Source organism: Lepisosteus oculatus, chromosome 14, assembly GCF_040954835.1.
Source record: "Lepisosteus oculatus isolate fLepOcu1 chromosome 14, fLepOcu1.hap2, whole genome shotgun sequence".
In the NCBI taxonomy this organism is placed as follows: Eukaryota; Metazoa; Chordata; class Actinopteri; order Semionotiformes; family Lepisosteidae; genus Lepisosteus; species Lepisosteus oculatus.
Window position 1 is genome coordinate 22,849,808 of NC_090709.1, and position 24,125 is coordinate 22,873,932.

General features: G+C 40.2%; 1 protein-coding gene across 1 annotated transcript in view; it reads left to right on the forward strand.

The window, feature by feature from the left end:
* Window positions 1–9,367: 9,367 nt before the first annotated feature.
* Window positions 9,368–24,125, forward strand: part of LOC102683422 (zinc finger protein 189-like) — a 187,572-nt gene continuing 172,814 nt past the window's right edge. The window contains exons 1-2 of the mRNA XM_069198062.1: window positions 9,368–10,021; window positions 20,375–22,057. Coding sequence (XP_069054163.1) covers window positions 9,442–10,021; window positions 20,375–22,057 — 2,263 coding nt within the window. The 5' untranslated portion in view covers window positions 9,368–9,441. The remainder of the gene's footprint in view (window positions 10,022–20,374; window positions 22,058–24,125) is intronic.

A 24,125-nucleotide genomic window follows, 5' to 3' on the forward strand; every position in this document is an offset into this window, starting at 1 on the left:
AAACTAGACCTGGTCAATACTGGGGTGGTAAACGGGGTGCTGCTCTCATTGGTTTTGATAGAAAAGGAGACTGCGGAACAGCATGCTGTAAAAACTGCCTTTCAGATCAGATAAATCAGCGACCCTAGAGTTTTGGCTTAACTATACACCACAAAACATTTAAAATCACACTTTCCAATTACTTTGCAGCTCTATGGTCAAAGTAAGTCTGAGTCCTGAAGTGTAAATTCTCTGTCTCTCTGTGTGGTTCAGGAGACTCGATAACCTCTCTGAAAGAAGAGATCCCAGAGTACTATGATGATGCTGTAACTGTACCTCAGAGTCCAGATGCCTTGTCAGGTGGGTTATTTCAGTCCAATCACATGGGGAAACTCTGCACCAATCCCACAGAGTCTGAATCTCTCTACTCTTTCTTGGATCTCAGCCTCTGAATACGGAGTCTGTACTACTCTGCACTAGTTACATGAATCTGACTCTCTCTCTGTGATCTCATCCCTGCACACTCAGTCTGGGTCACTGCTGCCAGTGTCCGGCTCCTCTTCAGTATCTCATAGGGTTCACATCACCACCCTCTTTGTCCAAATACAGCCAAAATTTCTCTGCCCTGTTTTCCTTCAACATCTTATTTGAAAATCTAGGAATTGTTTTACATTTATTACAGTTGTGAATAGGACTGGAAATCAGGTTCCCCCTGATCTCCTGTACTTAGAGCCTGGAGTTTTAGATCCTGTGTGATGTTCAGTTAATCAGTGTGTTCTGATGAGCTCCAGCAGTCCTGTGCTCTAGATAACTCAGTGTGCTGATGTGTGACAGTGATGCTGTGCTCTGTGTGCTTTAGGAAAGCTGATGTTCTCTGTGAAAGAAGAGGCCCCTGAGTACTATGATGATGCCATCACTGTGCCCCAGAGTCCAGACACTGTGTCAGGTGAGTTATTATAAATAAGACTAAGGAGTACCCCCTGTACCAGCCCACAGTAGCCTTTGTCATTAGAAATTAGTCTCAACCTAATTTCATATCTGCAAATAAACACCACCTAGAAGAGAAAAGGTCTCTGACAGGCCAGTCTGTCAGAATGACAGAGCCATTCCTGACCTGCTCTTCTGTTCACAGGGAGACTCCTCTCTGATGAGACACCCTCTGGGTACAGTGATGTGTTCAGCAGTGAGGAAGACCCCACTTCAGGTAAAAGGGGCTACAGCCAGGGGGCTTGGTGTGGGTTAGGTAGTTCAGGGATGGGAAAGATAACCTCCAGTAATCCATCTCTGTTGCACTGTCATCCAAGACAGGGGGGAATCAGGCATTTTGCAGTAGCGGTAGCTTCACTCTATCATGTCCTACAAGGATCAATAACAGCCAATAAAGACTGAGTGACCTGAATTGTACAAAGTTAGATCACAAAGATCACAGTGTCACTGAAACCCACCTACTGACACACCTAGCCAATCAGATTTAAATTGATTTAAATTGATCAGCAGCTGATTAATGATGAGTGAATGAGGTCTGGGCAGAACAAAGCTTTAGATTCCCCAAGACCAGGAATTCTGTTCTCTGACTGCAGAGAGAATTACTAGGCTCAGAAATTACTAGGTCTTCCTCACTGTGGTTTTAGAGCATTGATACTTCATAAGTATAAGTGAATTCTACACTGAATCATCAATTCTTCCAAAAAGATACAATTGAATTAAAAAAACCTATTAAATGCTTTTGAGTACAATATTGTAACATCTATTCTGTATACTATAACTGTTAGCCCACTAATAGCCATTGATATCAAAGCAGAGTACTTCTCAGATACAGTATGTTCTATTATGCTTATTGTTTGTTATGCAAATTATGATTTTATCAATAAATTGTATATTGTCTGGTTAGAATATATGTGTGAGACTATAGATTATTATGTTTGATTAGTTCCTAAAAGTCTACAAGTACTCTCAAAATATACTGCTATAATTTCTGATTGTTACAGAAAATTAAAATCCCCATTAACAACACTATTGTGACTACGTAAGTGTTTTAAAAAATCTAGGTACACCTGGGTAATGTCATCAATTCCAATTCCAATTCCAATTACAGTACACGGTTAGGGGCTGCAAAGCAAGGAGATGTTTGCTGAGATGTTGAGGTGTGAGATTCAGTGATCAAAGCAACCATAAAGTTTAGTTAAGTTCTGGATAAATGATTGTCAATCAACCGTCCAGGAATGATAGAAGGTGAGAGCTACTTCTTGCTTCTACTACTTGTCCAGATCAACTGGAAAGACCAGACTGGAGTTTAGTCTTTGACCCTCATAAAGAGAGCTTGCCTTTCTGTTGTTTTTAGAAACTTTTATTTCTTCTTTAGAGAATCCCTTAGTTAAAGAGTGCCTCTCCTGGCTAGTGGGAGCATCTTTAGAACAGGGAGATAGGCTCCCATTCATTTTGTAACAATTGGGTTCACAAAGAGAGATTTAACTGTAGGTTGTAATATCTTAGGTTTAGAAGGTTTGGTTTCTCTTTCTTTCATATAGGTGTTCTGTAAAAGCTGAATACTTGGTAGCAGTTTGAGGATTTTCTGGGTGGTTAGGATGTAGGTGTCTAAAACACCTTGTTAGCAAATTTGTAAATGCGTGCTGTATATTTATGTTGTGTGTAATTTCGTGTGTGTAGTGTTGTTAATAACAAATATTTAATTAATTGTACTTTTTTCAATAAAGCTGTTCCAAAGAACAAATCTCTTATGTGCCTTTAACTATACCAAATGCTTGGGTATATTCTTGGCAAAATCTTTAAAAGTAGGGGGTTATGATTAATTTATTTTTTAATTTATCTACTCAGTCATTTTTGATATTCACAATTTTCATAATCCTAATATGTAACAATATTATTTCAATAACTGGCTCATTTGACAAATCATGAGTCTGTCTCTCTGTCAGGTGTCCTCCAGCCTGGCCCTGGAGTGGACAGGGTCCTGCCCACACTGCCCTCTGAAGAAGGAGCCCCTGCCCCTGATAGGACTGACTACGATGATGTTGGGGACGAGTCTCAGGGAGAGGATGGGCGCTGTGAGACTGACAGATCTGTCTGGGAGAACCTCCTCCAGCAGGTCTAGACACAGAAGAGCTTCACCAACAGAGTCACACAGTCTTACAACAGTTCTGAGCACTGAGACTGTCTGTGACCTGAGTCCACTTCACTCCACTGCTTCCACACTGACACTGTCTGTCACCTGAGAGCTCTGACCAGTGAGTCACTGTCCTCATTGACTTTGTCTACAGGACCTGCAGTTTCTGTTTTAAAACAGGGAGACCTTAAAGTTCCCTATTCCACTCAGTCTTTTTTCTTGTACAATATGTTTCTGAAATAAAACTATTAATTGATATAGAATTCTGAATGTAACATTTCTGATGTGCAGAAATGTATAGACATTTTCTTAACGTTTCCTTTTTAAAAATAAACTTTTTAAAACCATTTTGTCATTCATCTGTAATTTCTTAATTTTGTACAATTAAAGACTTTTAATTAAATATATAAGGAACCTTTGGCCACTCACAATGATAAAACCAACCCCAGAAGGAGAGAATGCCTAAATGTTTGTGATCAATTCATAAGTATGATTTAATCCACACAAGGAACAAAAGGCACTGTCGACAGAACCAGATACAACACAACCAAAGAGACAACCTGGCTGTTATTTACATTCCCTTCAAATCAAAAGGTTAAGACAGATAGATACTTTATTGATCCCATGAGAAGAAATTGCATCTATCTATCTAAGACTCCTTGTCCTGCCTTCAGGAGCTGCTCAATTTAAAACGCAGCATCCCACAGCACTGGAGACACCCCAATATTCACTTTATACTGCACCTCAAACCATAGGTATTTTATAGCACCCAGATTGACGAGTACAGAGCACTAGATACAGTAAAACATCTTCATATTTGAAAGAAATGTGAGTGTTTTGCACATTTCAAGCTACAACAAGTAAACATTTGAGGACCTAAGTCAATATCACCTGGAATGATCAATAATGACCAACATCAGCAACTTCCAAGAAAATCATTTTCACTCATTGAATTTGATCTTCATACTCACCTTGCATTCTCAGCTATAATACTTCAAAATTACAGTGCAGATTTGGTGGAAAACTTCAAAAATCTGTACAATTGTATTTTAATATCTTGGTATATGTACCTTCATTTTAACATACATGTAAGCATAAATGCTGTTCAGTATATTGTACTTTTGTTGTACTTTTTAAAACATTTTACCTGAGGACGCAAGGGGACTGTTATATCTTGTGATACATGCAAGACATCTGTAAAAGAAGGTGAAATTTTAATAAAATTGGTGATTAAAAGAAAACCACAACTTGTATGATATTATCCCTCGATATCGAAGACCAATTGAAGGATTTGAAGAAACTATCAAAGAAACAGCAGCAATAGCAGATGATTTGGGTTTTGAACCAATGATTACACCTCAATAATCAATTCGTCCTCAAAAAATGAAGAGACAGGCATGTTTTGAGCCTCATAATGATCCTCTTCTGGATCCACAAGAAACGTGTTTTGGATGTACTTATAACTTCCATCGAAGAGAGATCTCATCAGTTGCATGCAATTGAAACCTTCGACTTTTTGGATGGTATTGAAAATATTTTTTTAAAATAAAATAAACAATTTTCCAACGAAGATCTCATGAAGTATTGCCAGGATCTATTCTTAGCGTTTGGTAGTGATAACACTGCTGATATTAATGGAGTAGAAACGTACGATGCGTTGACAGGATTTCTGAAGCGAGAAGTCCTAGAATGCCGCCTATAAATGAGCTAGGATTCATACCAAGAAATACTTTTTGTTTTTCACCCAGAAGGCTGCTATTGCATTACACATCTTGTGAACATTATCAGTTTTGGTAGCTTCTGGGCGCGATTTTCCAAAACCGAAACTAATAACAAAATTATTTAAGATGCACAATGTCCAAAAATTGTAAATCGAGACTAGTATTACTACAGAAGAAAATATTTAACTGAAATATTAATAAGACTATGTAAGTATAAAAAGTAGAACAATTCAATTTATATAACTTATTTTTTATTCTTATTAGAAATGGGCTCACACACCGGAAGACACTAACGTTTATCTTCGTTAGAGTGTGTGAATAACAGTTTAACCCAAAATGTTTGTAATTGTGATTTTGTTAAAATGCAATAAATCGTCTATCAGCAGTAAGAAATTATTAAGAAAGTAAGAAATTGTTTTATTACACATACTGTAAGACGTGCAGAGAGTTTACAGTTCGTGTCCTTCGCTTTGTCTTTTAACTTAAGCGTTCAGGATCCAAGCCCGTCTGCGGACGGTTGTGTTTCTTGAATCTCTTGTAATCATCAAAAGTCGTTGTTCAGTCCTTCAGTTTTTTCTCGAGTTTTATACGATTAATACTATTCATGCTCTTTTGCCTTTTCCTTCACATACGGAAAAAGTTCCAAGTGTCCTTATGGCTGTGCTCCACATCTACACGAGAGCACCTGTAACAGTACAGGACACGCAGTGAGGAGTTCGCGCAGCTTTCAGTTTAGTGCGGAATCCAGAGGGAAGACTCGCGCGCTGATTGATCTCTCAAGAAATCCCGGGTGAGATTTAACAGGTGATTTCTTCAACAGCCACGACAAGTGTGGAGACGTTCTCTGGATTTCCTGAATATGACGTTAAATTAGTTCAAATCATTTGTTGTAGTTAACAGAACTAAATGCTTTGGAGGTACATTTAAAACAGCAGAGCAACACTGTAGCACTTCGTGTGTGACTGAACTTAATTGTGTAAACCTGGCTCTCTATGAACACGAGCAAAGAGTTCTCACTCAACAGAAGATTGCGATGTGAGCACATTAATATAAAGCACGTGGAGATGCCAGGGATTGAACCCAGGACCTCATACATGCAGGCACGCACTCTACCACTGAACTACATCCCCAGTGGTGTGTGCGAATGGAGAATGCCTGCAATTTCCCACTTTCGTGTTTCCTCTACTACAGAGTAAATTCATGGGAATGAAGAAATAAGGAAGGAAAAATAATCACATTGAAACTTCCAGAGACTGGGCAAAAACGAATCAGTTATTTTTATATCCAGTCACACGGGCGACGGTGGTTAATTCCTCGACGGGGGAGTGCTTTTTTACCTCCTTACTCTACTGTCTTTCAATTCTGTTTTCTTTGAAAGCTTTTTGCATCTTTTAAGTGCTCTCGGTTAAACTACGCATAGAACAACAGCAGTACTGATGATTTTCATGGACCGATGCACACTTCTTCTGTACAACTCCAGTGATAAAGCCCTGTCTGTAAATATTGTAGAAGAACGAAAAAGGGCGAAGCAACGCTCCAACCACAGGAATGGTAACCGGAAGGATCGTGTTCTTATTTAATATGTCATTTTGAGATGCCTTGTCAACGCAGACAGGCGTTAGAGCTGAACAAATAATTTATAGTGGTGGTTGTAAACATGGAACATGTTATTTCTATACCAGGAAGAAAGGAGCAGACTCTTAAACTCTTTAACTCTTAAGTTAAAAGAGACAAAAACGACACCTAATCACAGCTAACATTAATTAAAATGACATCACAACAAAAGAGCGGAGCCTTGAGTGAATCAAATTCGTTTTCATTGAATGTCTGTGTCTTCATCACTTTGACCGGGGTAAAGTTAGCTTGAAGTACGAAAACGATTTTGGCACGCCTGTAGCGTTTTTATGAAACAATTGCTTTGTATATACAATTGCTCTGTGTATAAAGTACATTGTGAATGTTCTCACAGCCTTCAGTTTGTCTTTTTATTCCACGCACGAATATTCTTGTGTCCATATCACATATCATATAACACAGAACGCCTTCAAACCAAATGCATTTTAAAGACCACGACTCATAACCCCTCCATAAACATATCAGTGAGCTAATTATCCTTTTCTGACAGTCGGGGTTTTGATTAATGCGCAATTACGCACCATCTGGAACACTGGGGGACCGCTGTATACATACATACGTTCACAACGCAGAAATACTGCTCAATAGAATTTCATGCGAAAAACCCATATATGACCATAGGAAGCAGAACAGCAGTTTCCAATTACCCAGACTGTCAGCATGGGAATAAAGCTTTGTTTTATTTCTGAAACCCTTTCTTTATTTCCTGTTTTCATTCTGCAGGAAAATTCCTATTCTTTACTCAACAGCTTTTTAAAAACAGCACCCATGATGTTCAAATCATGATGTCCATGATTGTTTACACAGAAGACTGGCAGAGCTTTGGGTTGTGAATCTCTTTTTCTCATGGTTTTATTGAATTTGGCACTGTGCACTAGGATAGGGGGATGCTGTTTACAAGCCAATAGCATTTAAACCACAGCACCCACAATGCTGCAAGTAAGTGTTTTACACACTAAGCAGGTCCTCTGACCTTTCCCACCCTTGCTTTGGGTTGTGAAACCTCTTTCAGTTTTTGTTATGATTTTTTCAATACGGCACCTATTAGACACGCAATACACTGGGATAGGGAGGTCCTCTTCATGACTCAATAGCATTTGAAGCACAACATTCACAATGCTACAACCAAGTGTTTTACACAGCAGACAGCCCCCCTCACCTCATACAACCTTGCTTTGGGTTGTGAAAGTGTTCTTTCTTTTTTATGATTTTTTGAATATAACACTACAGGTAATATACTGGAATAGGGGGGTCTTCTTAATACATGGGGTACATGGGGATAGCGCCTTAAAAGGTGGCTTCTCAAAGCTCTTTACAGAATGACAACAACAATAAATAAAAATACACAAGATAAAACACAATTACAATACATAGAGGAGACCGTGGATGGTGGTACTAAGAAAAGCAGAGGGGTGAAGAATGGAACCAGTTCAGTAAAGGCTTTTCTAAAGAAGAGGGTTTTGAGTCTCGATTTGAAGTAGTTTAGAGAAGGTGACTCTGTGATATCCTTGGGGAGAGAGTTCCAGGGCTTGGGGGCATAACAGGAGAAGGCCCTGTCACCCACAGAATGTAGATGGGCTTGGGGAACAGTTAGGAGAGCAGAATTAGAAGAGAGAAGGTTGCGAGGTGGGGAGTAGGGCGATAATAGTTCAGACAGGTACTGAGGTGCCAAGCCATGCAGAGCCTTATAGGTGAGCATGAGAAATTTCATGTGCATTTTTTCCCCTCTGTAACAAGAAACATGTGCACTCTGAATTGAGTGGGTGTCAAATTTGTAAACCTGAAATTATTTTTTGTTCATATAGTCATTAAGATCCAAAAGACTTGGACAGAGATTCAACGAACCCAGGCATAGAGAGTGTCGAGCGAGCAGGAGCGGTGAGGAAGGAGACTGCGAGAGCATAGATATAGATACTTTACACAAAGTACAGACAGTGCATCAAGACAATATACTGTACAAACAGTAGACAACGTACAAGTAAACAATGCAGACATGTAAACAGTGACTGCAGATGTGCGGAATAAATAAGAAATTAAGGTAGATGTTTCTATTAAATTAACGGTATTCGAAATGTTGTAAAAAGAAAAGCAATTTGTTTTGTAAAAAAATGAGAGATTATTTTTATTTTATACAGGAAAGGTGTGCGTGTCAAGTTGATCTTTTCGGAGTGCACCATTTGAAAATATAAATTGGAAGTTAGTTTGGATAACTCCTGATGGATATTGAATTACAAATAAAGCTAAAAAGATATAATTTAAAATTGTTCATAGGTTTTATCCAGTTAAATAAGTACTGTCTAAATTTACTTGTAAGGTGTGTGTTTGTGAAGTTGTTTTGGACGGACTTGCAGAGTTTTGTTTGTAGGCATTTAAAGGTGTTTTTTTTAGGTTTAAGGACTTTGATATTGTACTGTGTAAGAGAACTTTTTTTAAAAAGAATTTATTTATAGCAAATTTATTAGTCATTCTGAGTAAATTTCACATTCATAAATCAAAATGGTCCAATAATACTCCCCTTTTTAGTACTTTTCAGATGGAGTTGAAATATTATTTAAATTCTATAAAAATGAAAAAAAAATGCTTAAGCAAGGAAAACATTTGATATATGTAAAAAATATAATTTACTCCGTTACCTCTGCCAGTTAATTTTTTTTTCTGTTCGTGTTTTTTTTTCTCTTGTATCTGTTTCTGCTCCTCTAGTTGTATTTGTAAATTATTTACACATTTAATAAAAATAAAAAAATGTCGACCGTATACGTTACACTATAATATAACGCAAACATCTATTCTGGACTATTTTTTTTTTTCAGATTTTTATTATTCGAATATTTTTGTGGTTTATAGCAACGGTCACTAAGGAAGTTCATCTGATAACCCGGAAGTCCTCTGTTTGACCACGTTTCGCTTTCTGTGTTCAAACCCACGTGTTTACAGCCACTGCAGCTGCAGGAATTGTTTGTGTTTTTCAGATCGACTCTGAAAAAAATGGAGAATCTGTTGCTTAATCTGGAAACTGAGGCGCACTCTTTCATGGAGATTGTGCTTAAATCGATCGTGCACGAAGTTTCGGAAGTTTTCCGAAACCTGACAGATGATTCCGAGAAGTCGATTGAAGAAAAACTCCGCCGGATCTCCCAGGTTCTGGCGAGACGGGTCTTGATTAAAATCATGTCTGTCGACAATGTTTTCGGGGCCGAAATCGCGCAAATGAAGCAGGAAAACGATCTTCACTGTTTCATGGAGGTTTTGCTCAAATCGTTCGTGTCTGAAGTTTCAGAAGTCTTCCGAAACAGGATGTCTGACTCCCAGGACTCGTTTCGAGACAAACTCCGCAGCGTCTCCCAGATCCTGGTGAGTCGGGCCGTGATTAATATCACACAGTGTGTGGAGGACAGTTTCGGGACAGAAATAACGCGAATGAAGGAAAAGGAGACCTTTAAAGTGCGATTGCAGCTGTGGGAGAAGGAGTCGGGAGCAGGAGGAGATCAGGGAGGGACAGATCATGTTGGACTCATGCCTCCCTGTGAAATCACTGCAGAAACAAATGAAGAAACGGAGCCGTCGGGTAAGTAAGACTTTTATGTAGTAACGTTTGTGTTTAAAAACGGTGTTTTTAACTTCCTCACTGTTGAAACTGTAGTGGAGAGATGCAGAGCGAAGTAGGAAAGGTTTGTGATGTTGCCGAGGGATTCTTTTCTGTGAACTAAACTAGTTGTGGTCTGGTTATATTCTCATTAAGGTTATTGCTGTTCTTTAAATGTGGACAGAAATATGTCGTCAATTGATACACTTTCTCCATGTGAAAGCCAATTTAGGAGACTTTGGAGTCTTGGAAATATGTTTGTGGGCAGATTATTTATCGACGTGGCGGTAACTATCTCTTCTGTGCAGTGTTAATGTACCTTATTGTACATTAAAGCAGTGTCCAGTCAGCCAGTGTGTCTGTATGAACCCCTCTCTCTCTCAGTGCAGTGTTCATGTACTGGAGTGTCCAGTCAGTGTGTCTGTATGAACCCCTCTCTCTCTCTCTCTCTCAGTGCAGTGTTCATGTACTGGAGTGTCCAGTCAGTGTGTCTGTATGAACCCCTCTCTCTCTTTCAGTGCAGTGTTCATGTACTGGAGTGTCCGGTCAGTGTGTCTGTATTAACCCCCCTCTCTCTCAGTGCAGTGTTAATGTACTGGAGTGTCCAGTCAGTGTGTTAAATACTGGCAGTTTAGACAGAACAAATGTTTTCGTGAAATTACATCCCCGACTGTCCTCTGCTGCCCTTTTCAATCTTCTGCTGAGCACAAAAGAGTCTTAAGAAAATGATTATAACTTTGTTCGATCAGCTTCCCCTCCTAGACCCTGTTAATTGCTGCGATGAGTTATTGCTTTGTGCTCTGTTTTGCCATGTTCTGAATATAGTCTGAGGAATACCCAATGATGAACTAATGTAGCTGGTGTAGTAAAGCAGGCTTCATTATTATAGAACCACTAATGTCAAGACAGCGCTTGCTTTTCCCCCACAATTGGAAACTAAAATATTATTTTTTATGGTTTTAATACGTGCATATTTTATGTAAAACAAAATTACATAAATTGGACTACCTTCGGTTCAGGAGCAAGTAAAGGTTTATTCCCTGCCGGAAAGAGAAGAAACAACATTTCAGCTGTTGAAGAAGGCTTTGACGCCCAAAGAAGGCTCCACAGCCGAAATGTTTCTTTTTTTCTCTTTTCAGCACAGGAATAAACCTCTACTTGTTCCTTTGCAGCCTACGCATACTGATGCAGCTCCCTACTTGAACTACTTTAAGTATTCATGCTGTATGTATTATTTATATCTGTAGATTATGTAATACTTTCAGATTCATCCTGTTTGTGTTCTAGGTACAATGTTTTGACGTACAGATTTGATTTCGCTACCCCATTTTGGTGAATATAATATTGGTTAACCTGCAGTATATTTTGTAGATGGAATATTTAATAGTAGACGTATTTAATAGTACAAAGCTTTGAGGTTCAGCCTAGTTTGCATTGAAAGAAAGCGAATGAATGTATTTCCTCCTACTGTCATTTGTGTACTGGGATAGTCGAGTTGAAATGTCTTTAGTAACACAAAGCCGCAGATAAACAGGGCGGTATCACCAAGTTTTCCCTTCTTTACTTTGCCCGTTTGGAGTCGAGTCTGCTCAACACGAATGAACACAACCCGTCACTCCCTTTTGGTTCAGGGATAGACGCGGTGAGATTCAAGTTCATCAGCCTGCGAATGGAGAAAGGATAAAAAACATATTTAGGAAATTCTGTCCACATGCACTCAATCACTGCAAAAGCAGCAGCAACCACAGGAAGCGTTTTGACCCGCGTAACAAACCGGTGACGTCACTTCGGGGGGGTGTCCCATGCCCCCCTTTTTGTAACGGTGCCTCTCAAATCCTCATGTACTTGAAGTCCACACTTCTTATGCTGTGTCATGGAGGTGTGGACCTGGAGGATGGGCTTACGGTACAGTTTGAAAACTGGGACATGGTCTTATAATGTTAGTGAATAGGGAGGACAAGTTATGCCATGGATCAATAAAAAAATGTGTGTTGAATGTCTTTTAAACCCTCTAACATTGACACAAGAGCAGGATTTGTGGCTTCTGCGGTTCGGAGCCTCGCTTTGTCAAATGTGCTCATCTGTGTGACAGTGAACCCTTTCTCAGTCTGTCTGGGGGGTGGGGCTCAAGCTACTGTTCCTCAATTTAACATCTGATTCATCCTCACTACCAGATAGGGCTTCAGAGCTCATGAATTTAAAGTGAATATTTAACAGGTTGTGATATGTACAGTGGTGTGAAAAAGTGTTTGCCCCCTTCCTGATTTCTTATTTTTTTGCATGTTTGTCACACTGAAATGTTTCAGATCATCAAACAAATTGAAATATTAGACAAAGATAACACAAGTAAACACAAAATGCAGTTTTTAAATGAAGGTTTTTATTATTAAGGGAAAAAAAATCCAAACCTACATGGCCCTGTGTGAAAAAGTTATATACATTATACATTATACATTTGTATAAAAAATTTCAGATTAAAACAAAGATTTTGCATATTCTTTGTTGTATGTATATATAGTTCAGCCACAGAACCAGGAGAATATGTCTCCTTCTTATAATAATTATTGTGGTTTTGTTTTTGTTACTGAGAGATCTTGCTACATAGTATATATATAAAACTATTTTCTGTTGCAATTCAAGGTTCTGGATCATACAAAAAATACTTTTCCTTGCTGAAAGTCTAACACACAAGAGAGAATGGTGATATACATAGATACATAGATATAAATAGGTACCAGATGATAATTTGTAGCAGCTTCTTGAATATTTATCTCGCAAGAGACCCTTTTTTTGTGGAAACTATCAGGTTTTGATTTACTATCATGTGAACTCTTGCTCTTAAGATGGTAAGAGATTGCATCTGGTATTGCATGTTATTAAATGGTAATTATTTTATTTGCTCTGTTTCCTATATTGGGAAAATAAAGTATATGCTCAGTAGAGGGGCAAAGTTTTGAGTAGTGTCGTGGGAATTTTCTCTAAACACTTAAACAAACAAGCAGATAGAGATTCTTCATTCAAATAGTAAGCTCTGTGAATTTGCCCCCCCTACAGACAGCACAAACAATGAAACTCACCTCATTTGTTAGTGCTGGGATTGTGCCGGTTTGTGCCGTTGAAAGTAGCGTTTGTGCTGCTTTCGTTCCCGAGATATAGCACCTTGTTTTTCCATTGATCACGTGACCATGCACAGTGACTTTGACCTCGAGTAACCCCGTCAACCGAGTTCAAGCGCTCTGTTACCAGCGCGAGAGTAACAATTCTGCAACTCTGTTCCTCTGTTTGCCCAGGTAGGGGGCGGCGGTGGATTTTGCATTTCATATCATTATCTTCTATGCGTTTGCGTGAACAGGAAAATTAAATTTGTCTCCAGTACCCGAATCAGAAGAGTTTCAAGTGTAGCCTTAAAAAGTGAACATTAGCAAAATTGTATATTCTTACAAAGAGGCTTTAACAAACAAGTCTTAATACCTCGTAGCGGTGACCTTTTTAAAAAATCATAAGAAGTAATCAGTTTTACATTGTCTCCTTCTTAAATAAACAGGCATCAAGGGACGTGTGAAGATTCAACCTGTCTGTTGAGCCATGTATTTAAAAAGACTTTAATTTGCAACTTTCTGAACCACTGTTGCTCTTTTTTATGCAAAGCCAAAGTGAAAAGGAACCAGGACTTCAGGACTTTTTTTTTAAAGGGGCACTATGTACAAAGTTTACACAGTTCATAACACAACCGAGAAACAAAAGTCTATCATCTCACACATGAACACCGTGGCAATATTGGAAATTGTTTTTATTTTCACAGAACAGAAGTGAACATATATCTAGGTTCTTTGGAAAAACTGGCATTATCCACGTGTTTGTATTAACAGGGGTCTTATGCACAAACATGAAACGATTAGCTCACAGTTCTTTTATCTGTGTTTCTGGTCAGTCCTTGGTGTAGAATACAGCATGAGGGCACACCTTGAGCTCTGAATACACAGATATGACTGCCTTTGTTAGATCGCCAGATTTCTCCCAGGTGAAGTCGTGTCTTTTGCAGTATGCAATGTAATGACCCAGGACAGGTGGGCAGAATGCAGTGACACCTCTTAATTTGAAGGTCCCATTTAATTCCAGGTTATGTGGAAAATCTGAAAGTTGACTCTCAAAGATATTTTGAGACTGGACAGTGTTTTCTTCACGACTCAGCCAATCTCCCATGTCACAGTCAATGACAAGATGTTGCCCAGTTGACAAGCTGTGCTCTACAGTACCATTACACAAGATGTGTTCTGATAAAGCTGGGTCACAAACTTGCATTTCTATCAGAGTGTTCTGCACATCTGTAATTTGAACAAGTGTTAACAACACTTTTGCTATGATTTCTGAAATATTACATTCAGCTCTCACTTATTGTAGCTCTGACTCTGTTTTAATTGCACCAAAGATGTCCCTCAAAATTTTAGCTCTTAGAACATAAACATCTTTGTGCACACCTTTCTGTGCCAAATGTTTCACCAGTTGTAGATGCTATCTACAGCCTGATTAACATAGCTGCTATAAGACCTGCTATCGCAATAGGCCCTGCATAGGCACTGGCATCAAAGGCACTAGTGTTCAGTACACTCACAGTGTCTCCACTCACCTTTACTGGGGGCAGGTCTCTGCTGCTTCAGTTCCTCATCAGAGCCACTACAGCCTTTTTCACAGGAACCGAACAATCTATGTTGTAACCACTCAGAACAAGGCACAAGATAAAAAGATGGTTTCCGTTTTTTAAGTTGTGCTGGATGTCTCTGCCTCACAGGTTGTAGCACTGACAACGGCCCTCTCACACTGCTGGGAAACACTATGAACACCCATTGATATTCTCATACCTCCTATGTGTGCTAGGTGCTTCATAAGGAACCTGTCATCTCGCATTGGCATTGTCATGCTTCAGCACTGATTGTATTAGGTTTTTGAAATCCGCCTCCTCATTGGCTGAACTTGCAGTAATGTTCACACTTTTGAAAAGTGGAACCATTAAGCCTATCCAGAGTGGGAGATAGCAAGCAAGCCTCGTGAGATGAGGAACAATCTCCGGTAGGAAATGCAGGTTATGTCTATCACCACTGTCCACAGCAAGCAACCTGCATTCTTCACAGATTTCTGTTACCCAGTCTTCCAATGCTGTCGGGCATGCATCAAGGGTACAACTTGGCTCTTGGTCCCCAGCTACACCTATTTTTTCTAGAACTTCATCAGAAGGAAAAGCATCGTATCCTTCTGCTATTTTTTTGTGTGTGAGGTTTTAAGTGTGATTTTATCTGTTATGCATGTATACATTTATTCTTTGTTACCTTTGCAGTCCTGCAGCACTTGGGTATATTCTTTTGTCAGGTTATGTCTGGCAGCACAGCCTGAATGTTAGTACTGTTAAGTTCCTACCCTCCTAACAGTGCCCGTAGGTGATGAATCCTGGAATGAAGGGCAAATATGTAGAATGAGTACTTTGGTGCAACAACATACATTGTTTAAAATACAAAAAAACAAATCCTGTCCTCACATCGACTTTCGTAACCAAACAATGTGTAAAATGTTTAACAATGTCAGAATAACAATGAACAATGCAGAGCTTTAATCCAGTACATTTCCTTGGTCTCTTAAGTGTGGTAACAGTGTAACACACCAAATGATGCAATTTTATACCAACTCTGTACTTCCTTAATATACTCTGTTATGTGAGGGTATAACTTAATAAAGCTCACAAAACTAATTTTATCCTGTTCTATGCTCTGTGAAGGCAGACCTTAATCTATTGTCAAATGGTTAACTCTACTACATTTACTACAATAGTGGAATCACCAGTTTCGTGCCTGCTGCTTCTGGGACATGATACAAACAACGTAAACCGTGCAAACATTCCCAAAGATGCTCAGAACTTCAAAGAGGCAGGTACTTCAATGTACATTATAAACCCCTCTCCTCCTCTACAGGTAATGGAACAATAGAAAGTCAACAGGTCCTTAATAAGCTACTGCATGCAGTAGGTCTGATATCTACTTTTCATACACAATTAAGAATTAACAATCAAAAATCACAAATATGTAGTGCAGTACGTGGAATCTGACCGCTCAAGGTTTAAAAAAAATCAAGCAATTGATGAGTAGTTTAAATCCCCAGAAAGAAATAAGGATGAATGCAAAACACTGTATATTGCTTGGAACTGAAGTCTCAAACAACAAATCGTGGCGAGCTTTACACTTCTCTTTTGTTAGCTCCATGATGTCACCCTTTAATCTTAGTGTTCATGTGATGGCCGAATCCCTAGCTAGACCCATGGCCCGGGTATTATAGGAAATGTTTAATGCAAAGTATAGAGAAGTCCGATTAACACTCAAAAATGTAACAAAAAATGAATTTCACCAAACCTGGCTTAAACTGTGCTTCTTCCCAATTTTTATGTGATTTATAATAATATCCTTTCAGTTACATAGTGCTTCTCTGGAAACCCCAGTGAAAGCGCTCTACAGGTAATGGGGACTTCCCTCCACCACGTAAATGAAAATAACTAAGTTTTTTACATTGTTATGGATTACAGTTTAAGTGCACATCAAAAAGTCTCTGTATATGTAGATAGAAATTGATAAATTAATATTTTGTAGACCTGCCTACTCACGTTAACTGCAATACCAAGGCCCATCACCACTTCTTTCATTTATGATATGTTTTTAAAGCATTGCATTCACCACTTAATAATTTCTGCTTTCACATCAGCAATTTCTAACATGTCAGAGATTTTTTGGGGTTCAGTTCTCCTTGTAACACTTACAGAAACAAAACATTATAATTTAAATTCAGAAGTGTGACAAATCCTTTCAAGTTTCACTTGCATGTGTAGAAATATCATGATAACGGCAAATGCAGCTTACTAATTTTTGTAGTATTCCCCACGATATAAAACAAGTTTCTCAAATATCTTTACTTTAAAATAAATTCATGAATGTCAACGTAGCATCATAATTACAGTATAGCATTTCTAGTTTGTAAAGTAACTTACGATTTGGAAGAAAAGGTCTTCGCCAGAGATGCAGATAATAAATCAAACATCAACTGCAAAGGCTGGGGTCAGCTGATCAAGAGATCACAATTGAAAGATCTGGTGGTCATGAACTTGCGGTTTTGTATGGTGCCGACGGCACAGAGTGACGTCACGGCCAGAAAAAGAAGGCGCTATATTAAAATGTAAAACATCCACCCCCACCCGACCAGACAGAGTCGGAAAACAAATTGCATTCACTGTTTTCATCACATCCAGTAATTTAAGTACTGAGTGTGTTGGTACCTGTAAACGTCCTTGTAGTCATATCTGTGTATTCAGAGATCAAGGTGTGCCCTCATGCTGTATTCTACACCAAGGACTGACCAGAAACACAGATAAAAGAACTGTGAGCTAATCGTTTCATGTTTGCGCATAAGACCCCTGTAAATACAAACACATGGATAATGCCAGTTTTTCAGAGAACCTAGATATGTTTACTTCTGTTCTGTGAAAATAAAACTATTTTCCAATATTGCCACGGTGTTCATGTGTGAGATGATAGACTCTTGTTTCTCGGTTGTGTTATGAACTGTGTAAACTTTGTACATAGTGCCCCTTTAAAAAAAAAGTCCTGAAGTCCTGGTTCCTTTTCACTTTGGCTTTGCATAAAAAAGAGCAACAATGGTTCAGAAAGTTGCAAATTCAAGTCTTTTTAAATACGTGGCTCTACAGACAGGTTGAATTTTCACACGTCCCTTGATGCCTGTTTATCTAAGAAGGAGACAATGCGAAACTGATTACTTCTTCAGATTTTTAAAAAAGGTCACCGCTATGAGGTATTAAGACTTGTTTGTTAAAGCCTCTTTGTAAGAATATACAATTTTGCTAATGTTCGCTTTTTAAGTCTACACCCGCAACTCTTCTAATTGGGGTATGATATTGGAGACAAATTATATTTTCTTGTTCACACAAACGCATAGAAGATAATGATATTAAATGTAAAATCCTCCACCGCCCCCCGTACCTGGGCAAACAGAGGAACAAAGTTGCAGAATTGTTACTCTCGCGCTGGTAACAGAGTGCTTGAACTTGGCAGACGGGGTTACTTGAGGTCCAAGTCACCGTGCATGGTCACGTGATGATCAGAAAAACAAGGCGCTATATCTCGGGAATGAAAGCAGCACAAACGCTACTTTCAACGGCACAAACACAGCACTAACGATTGAGACCGGTCTGGTTCCCCTACAACGTTGTAGGGGGGCTGAGTGACGTCACCACCTGAAAAAGAAGATGTTATATCTAAGGAACGAAAGTAGCTGGGAAGTTACTTTCAATGGCACAAACCGGCACAAAAGCAGCACTAACGAATGAGACCAGTCTGGTTCCGCTACGATCTTGTAGGGGGGCTGAGAGATGTCATGACCCCGAAAAAACAAGGCTCTATATCTCGGAATTGAAAGCAGCACAAATGCTACTTTTAACGCCACAAACGTAACACTAACGAATGAGGTGAGTTTAATCATTTGTGCTGTTTGTAGAGGGGTCAACTTCACGGAGCCAATTAACCCCACTCTCTCAGTGCAGTGATAATGTACTGTAGCGTTTGGTCAGTGTGTCTGTATGAACCCCCTCTCTCTCAGTGCAGTGTTCATGTACTGGAGTGTCCAGTCAGTGTGTCTGTATGAACCCCTCTCTCTCTCAGTGCAGTGTTCATGTACTGGAGTGTCCAGTCAGTGTGTCTGTATTAACCCCTCTCTCTCAGTGCAGTGTTAATGTACTGCAGTGTCCAGTCGGTGTGTCTGTATGAACCTCTCTCTCTCAGTGCAGTGTTAATGTACTGGAGTGTCCAGTCGGTGTGTCTGTATTAACCGCCCTCTCTCAGTGCAGTTTTAATGTACTGGAGTGTCCAGTCGGTGTGTCTGTATTAACCCCTCTCTCTCTTTCAGTGCAGTGTTAATGTACTGGAGTGTCCAGTCAGTGTGTCTGTATTTACCTCTCTCTCTCAGTGCAGTGTTAATGTACTGGAGTGTCCAGTCAATGTGTCTGCATGAACCCCTCTCTTTCCCAGTGCAGTGTTAATGTAAATGTATATTATTATTATTTCTGTAGTCTTACTTTTTACATGGTAGTTAGGTTTCTGACAAAGCTTGTATATCTAAAATCACATAATATTAGAAACCCCCTTAAACCCTCTTATTCCTCTATGCTTAAACAACCCAAATTGATTGCGAGTATACTAGACGTGTGTTTGTGTAGCTTAAAGCTTACAGCTTTAGCTTGAAGCATTTTGTTAGATCACATGGCCTCAGCTATCATTACTATGCTAATGATACTCATATAAACATACATACCAAACCTTATGCTGATGTGGGTGTCTCTATTCTAATTGCATCTCTGACATAAGAACTTGGATGACTCAAAATGTCCTTCATGTTAACTGTGACAAGACTGAAACCATGCTTATTGGCACCACCCATCAACTTTATAAAACCCGTAAGAAACCCTATCTGTAGATGGTCTTGTACTTGAGCTTCAGTCTAAACTGAAAAACTTGGGGATGATATTTGACGTTCGACCCACATGTGTAGAATGTTGTCAAAACATTTTCATTCACTTCAGAAATATTCCTCGACTACGCCCTATGTTATCACTAACTGTGGCTGAAAAGTGTTGTCTAATCTTGAATTGACTATTGTAACCCTCTACTCTCTGGGGTTTCTAAATCACCATTGAAGAAACTCCAGTATGTCCACAATTCGGCAGCCAGAATCCTAACCAGGTCTAGTGCAAGTGTTCACATTACTCTTATCCTGGAGTCCTTGCACTGGCTTCCTGTCAAGTTTCATATTGACTTAACAATCCTCCTGCTCACCTATAAGGCTCTCCATGGCTCGGTACCTGTCTGAGTTATCACCCTACTCCCCACCTCACAACCTTCGCTCTTCTAATTCTGCTCTCCTTACTGTCCCCCAAGCCCGTCTACATTGTATGGGTGACATGGCCTTCACCTGTTATCCCCCCAAGCTGTGGAACTCTCTCCCTAAGGATATCGGCGAGTCACCTTCTCTAAACTCCTTCAAATCCAGACTCAAAACCTTCTTCTTCAGAAGAGCCTTTATTTAACTGGTCTTTACCCCTCTGCTCCTACTGTACTTAGTACCACCATCTACTGTCTCCTCTAATTGTGTATTCTCATCGTGCTTATATTGTGTATTTTTTGTTGTTGTCATTCTATTAAACGCTTTGAGAAGCCACCTTTAAAGTTGCTATATAAAATAGTTTTTTTATTATTATTATAAAGGTCTTGTTTTCTTGTCCTGTGTTTACAGGTTCAGAGGCCAGTACTCTCTCTGAAGCTGGGGAAAGGGCTCCTCTTGAACAGCAGCACAGTGAGGAGGAGTGGGGCTCCAGTCTGATGCAGGAGACAGTGCTCACTGCCGCACAAGAAAAAGAGAAACTCAGGGAGCAGCACACAGAGAGCAGACAGAGTGTCAAGGATCTGGACTCTGTGCCCACGATGAAGACAGACCCTGAGAGTGAGACACCTGGGCTCTTAGTATGTGATGATTTTACAGAGAAGATGAATAATCTGGACTCGAACAATATTACACAAGGTTGTAATGAACTGGGCTGTGTCTCTGTACAAGAGCACAGTGAAGAACTGGATGTCTTTAGTCTTACAGAGCAGGACACGGAGCCCCAGTTGATTGACTGTGCAGAGCAGCAGACTGATGTACCTGGTGAAGAGAACAGTGTTGAGATACAGCACCAAGAGGAGAGTCAGTACAGGGAGGAGCAACAGCAGCTCCTACAGGGCTTGATAATTAGGCCTTGTTCTGTTCAAGTGGAGAGACTGTCATTGCACAGTCTCAAACAATCATGTAATCCCTTAGCATCTGATGACTTAACACACAGGTTTAATAATCTGGTTACTGAGAAAATTATTGAAAGTTTTAATGAACTGGAGAGTATGTCTGTTCTTGGGCAAAGAGAGGAACAACTGAATGAACTGGATGGTTTAAGTCTCAGAGAGCTTGAGATGGAGTCTCAGATGATTCACACTGCTGAGCAGCACACTAAAGGACACGATGGAGAAAATACGGCTCTGTTTCAGCACACGGAGCAAGACCATTCCATGGAGCATTTGCAGAATAAGAGACCCCAGCACGATCAGAGGATGAGGAAGAATCACTCAAGGGCTTGCTCAGATGGAGTGGACAAACTGATATTATGGCACAGGGAGGAGCAGTGTTTCTGTCAGTCTAGCATTTCAAAACCCTACCAGCACCTTCACACAGGAGAGAGACCTTTCAGCTGCAGTCAGTGTGGGAAGAGTTTTAGTCAGTCAAGTCACTTAAAAAGGCATCAGCGCATTCACACAGGAGAGAGACCTTTGAGCTGCAGTCAGTGTGGGAAGAGTTTTAGTAAGTCAAGTCACTTAAAAACCCACCTGCACATTCACACAGGAGAGAGACCATTCAGCTGCAGTCAGTGTGGGAAGAGTTTTAGTCGGTCAGGTGACTTAAAAAACCACCAGCGCATTCACACAGGAGAGAGACCTTTCAGCTGCAGTCAGTGTGGGACGAGCTTTAGTCAGTCAAGTCACTTAAAAACCCACCAGCACATTCACACAGGAGAGAGACCATTCAGCTGCAGTCAGTGTGGGAAGAGTTTTAGTCGGTCAAGTAACTTAATAGCCCACCAGCGCATTCACACAGGAGAGAGACCATTCAGCTGCAGTCAGTGTGGGAAGAGTTTTAGTAAGAAAAGCCACTTACAATCACACCAGCGCATTCACACAGGAGAGAGACCGTTCAGCTGCAGTCAGTGTGGGAAGAGTTTTAGTGTGAAAAGCCACTTACAATTACACCAGCGCATTCACACAGGAGAGAGACCTTTCAGCTGCAGTCAGTGTGGGAAGAGTTTTAGTAAGTCAAGTCACTTAAAAACCCACCAGCACATTCACACAGGAGAGAGACCTTTCAGCTGCAGTCAGTGTGGGAAGAGTTTTAGTCAGTCAGGTCACTTAAAAACCCACCAGCGCATTCACACAGGAGAGAGACCGTTCAGCTGCAGTCAGTGTGGGAAGAGTTTTAGTGTGAAAAGCCACTTACAATCACACCAGCGCATTCACACAGGAGAGAGACCATTGTAGCGGCAAGGTTTATTAAAATACAGGAATTAAGTTTGCTGCTCCCTTGCCAGTCTCTCTCTCCCTCATCTCAAGTGGTGCTTGATACAGAGAGGCCATTCCATTTGGTTCACATTTAAGGTGTTTTTCTAGCTGATAGAGTGTTCTGATAAGGAACAACTCCCAAAGCTGAGACACATCAGCCACCCTAATTAATGGTCATCGCTGGTGCCTCACTGTCTGGGAGATTCCAAGGGAGAGTCTCATCCCAAGTGGTTTACAACCCCAAGGTCAGAGTTCATGGTTACTCATCCTCACACGGGGCACCAGTAAATGTAGGAATCCTCTCACGAGGCACCAGTAACTGTAGGGGTTTGTGCATTTACTGGGACAATTGTTAATTGTAGCAGTAAGTCACAAAATGATTCTCGAATGCCCATGGAATTTTCAACCAAAGAGCGACTGTAGTTCCTCCAAGTAAAACTCCAGCTCCTCCTGGACATCCTCAGACTCAGCTTAGACAGTCATGTAACGGCCAGTGTGTCCCAGTGCCAGAACTTTCCTTTGTTCTAAGACTCGAGAACAGAGGTTGCCAGCGTGTAACCAAAGGATCCACCCGAGGTTAGCCCAGCAGCAAGCCTCGTAAACCCACCGCGAACGCTCACCTGATCAACGAGTAAACTATGGTTGGAACTGTGGACAGCTGAATATCAGTATTCAGGACTCGCGCTACATCGGGAACGAACCGGTCTTCTTCCTGTCTAAAGATTGTGACTTTTCTGTGTGCAAACTCTGCTAGTTTCAGCCAACACTAACTAGCCTGTCTTCAGAGAGCATCAGCAGCGCACCGCTGCAGAAATCTCTCCCTCCTTCTCCTTCTCTCACGTCGAACCAGCACTGCCTTGCACCGGGCCAGAGAGTGCCGATTGGACACAGCAACAGCCTGCCACTGCTTCTTTGTGTCCGCGGGAGATCTGAATCCCCATAGAGCGGATGAGTATTCAACATTCTGCATTACAACTCGAGAATTCAATTGTTACCTCAACCTGAGTTGATATCAGTTTAATTCCTATGAGTCATGTACTGGCTTTTGAGTATCTAATGTACAAGTTGTAACAAAGTTCATTTACAAAACGGTCTAAATGAATGATATACGGAATGTATGTACCTCTTGGTTTGTAACTCTTCGTGATTGAATATATACCTTTTGTATACTGCTAACCCTCTCTATAAGATCTGTTATGTTTATGTACATTTTATGTATTAATAAATGTATTGTCGTGTATTAGTTTCCGCGTGTGTGCATTGTTTGAGTTATCCTGCAAGGTTGATTCTAATAGCTATCAGAAGAATAATTTTTGTGACTTGCTGCTACAATTAATAATTGTCCCAGTTAAGCACAAAACCCCTACATTTACTGGTGCCTCGTGAGAGGATGCCTATAGAGTGAAGAACAGGAACATGTAAGATGATTAATATACATTAATATACCCATCAACTCGATTCAGGGTTGTGGTGGAACTGGAACAATCCTGGCAAGCAGTGGGTGCAAAGCACTATCACAGATAATGTGACACCAGTCCATCACAGGACTCACTCACACCACGGCCAATTTTCACAGAAGCCAATTAAAATCCATGTCCTCCACCTCCATAGCTTCCATGTTGTACAGTATTTTGAGAAAATCTGGAATGTACCTTTCTTGCATTTTATTTGTGTTTTATCAGATGTTTAATCTTAAACTAAGCTGTAATGCCCAGGTCAGCAGCTGTGAAGGGAGACAGAGGAGTTTTTCATTTCATCTGCGGGAAAGCCAATTCACAGTCCTTCCAAAGACTTGAGAAGACTGCATGAGAAGTAAGCAGAATAATATATTACTTTAATTTCTGTGGCCCCACACTCTACCCCGGAAACGCCGTTCTATCCCTGTCACACCGTTGCATTCCCAG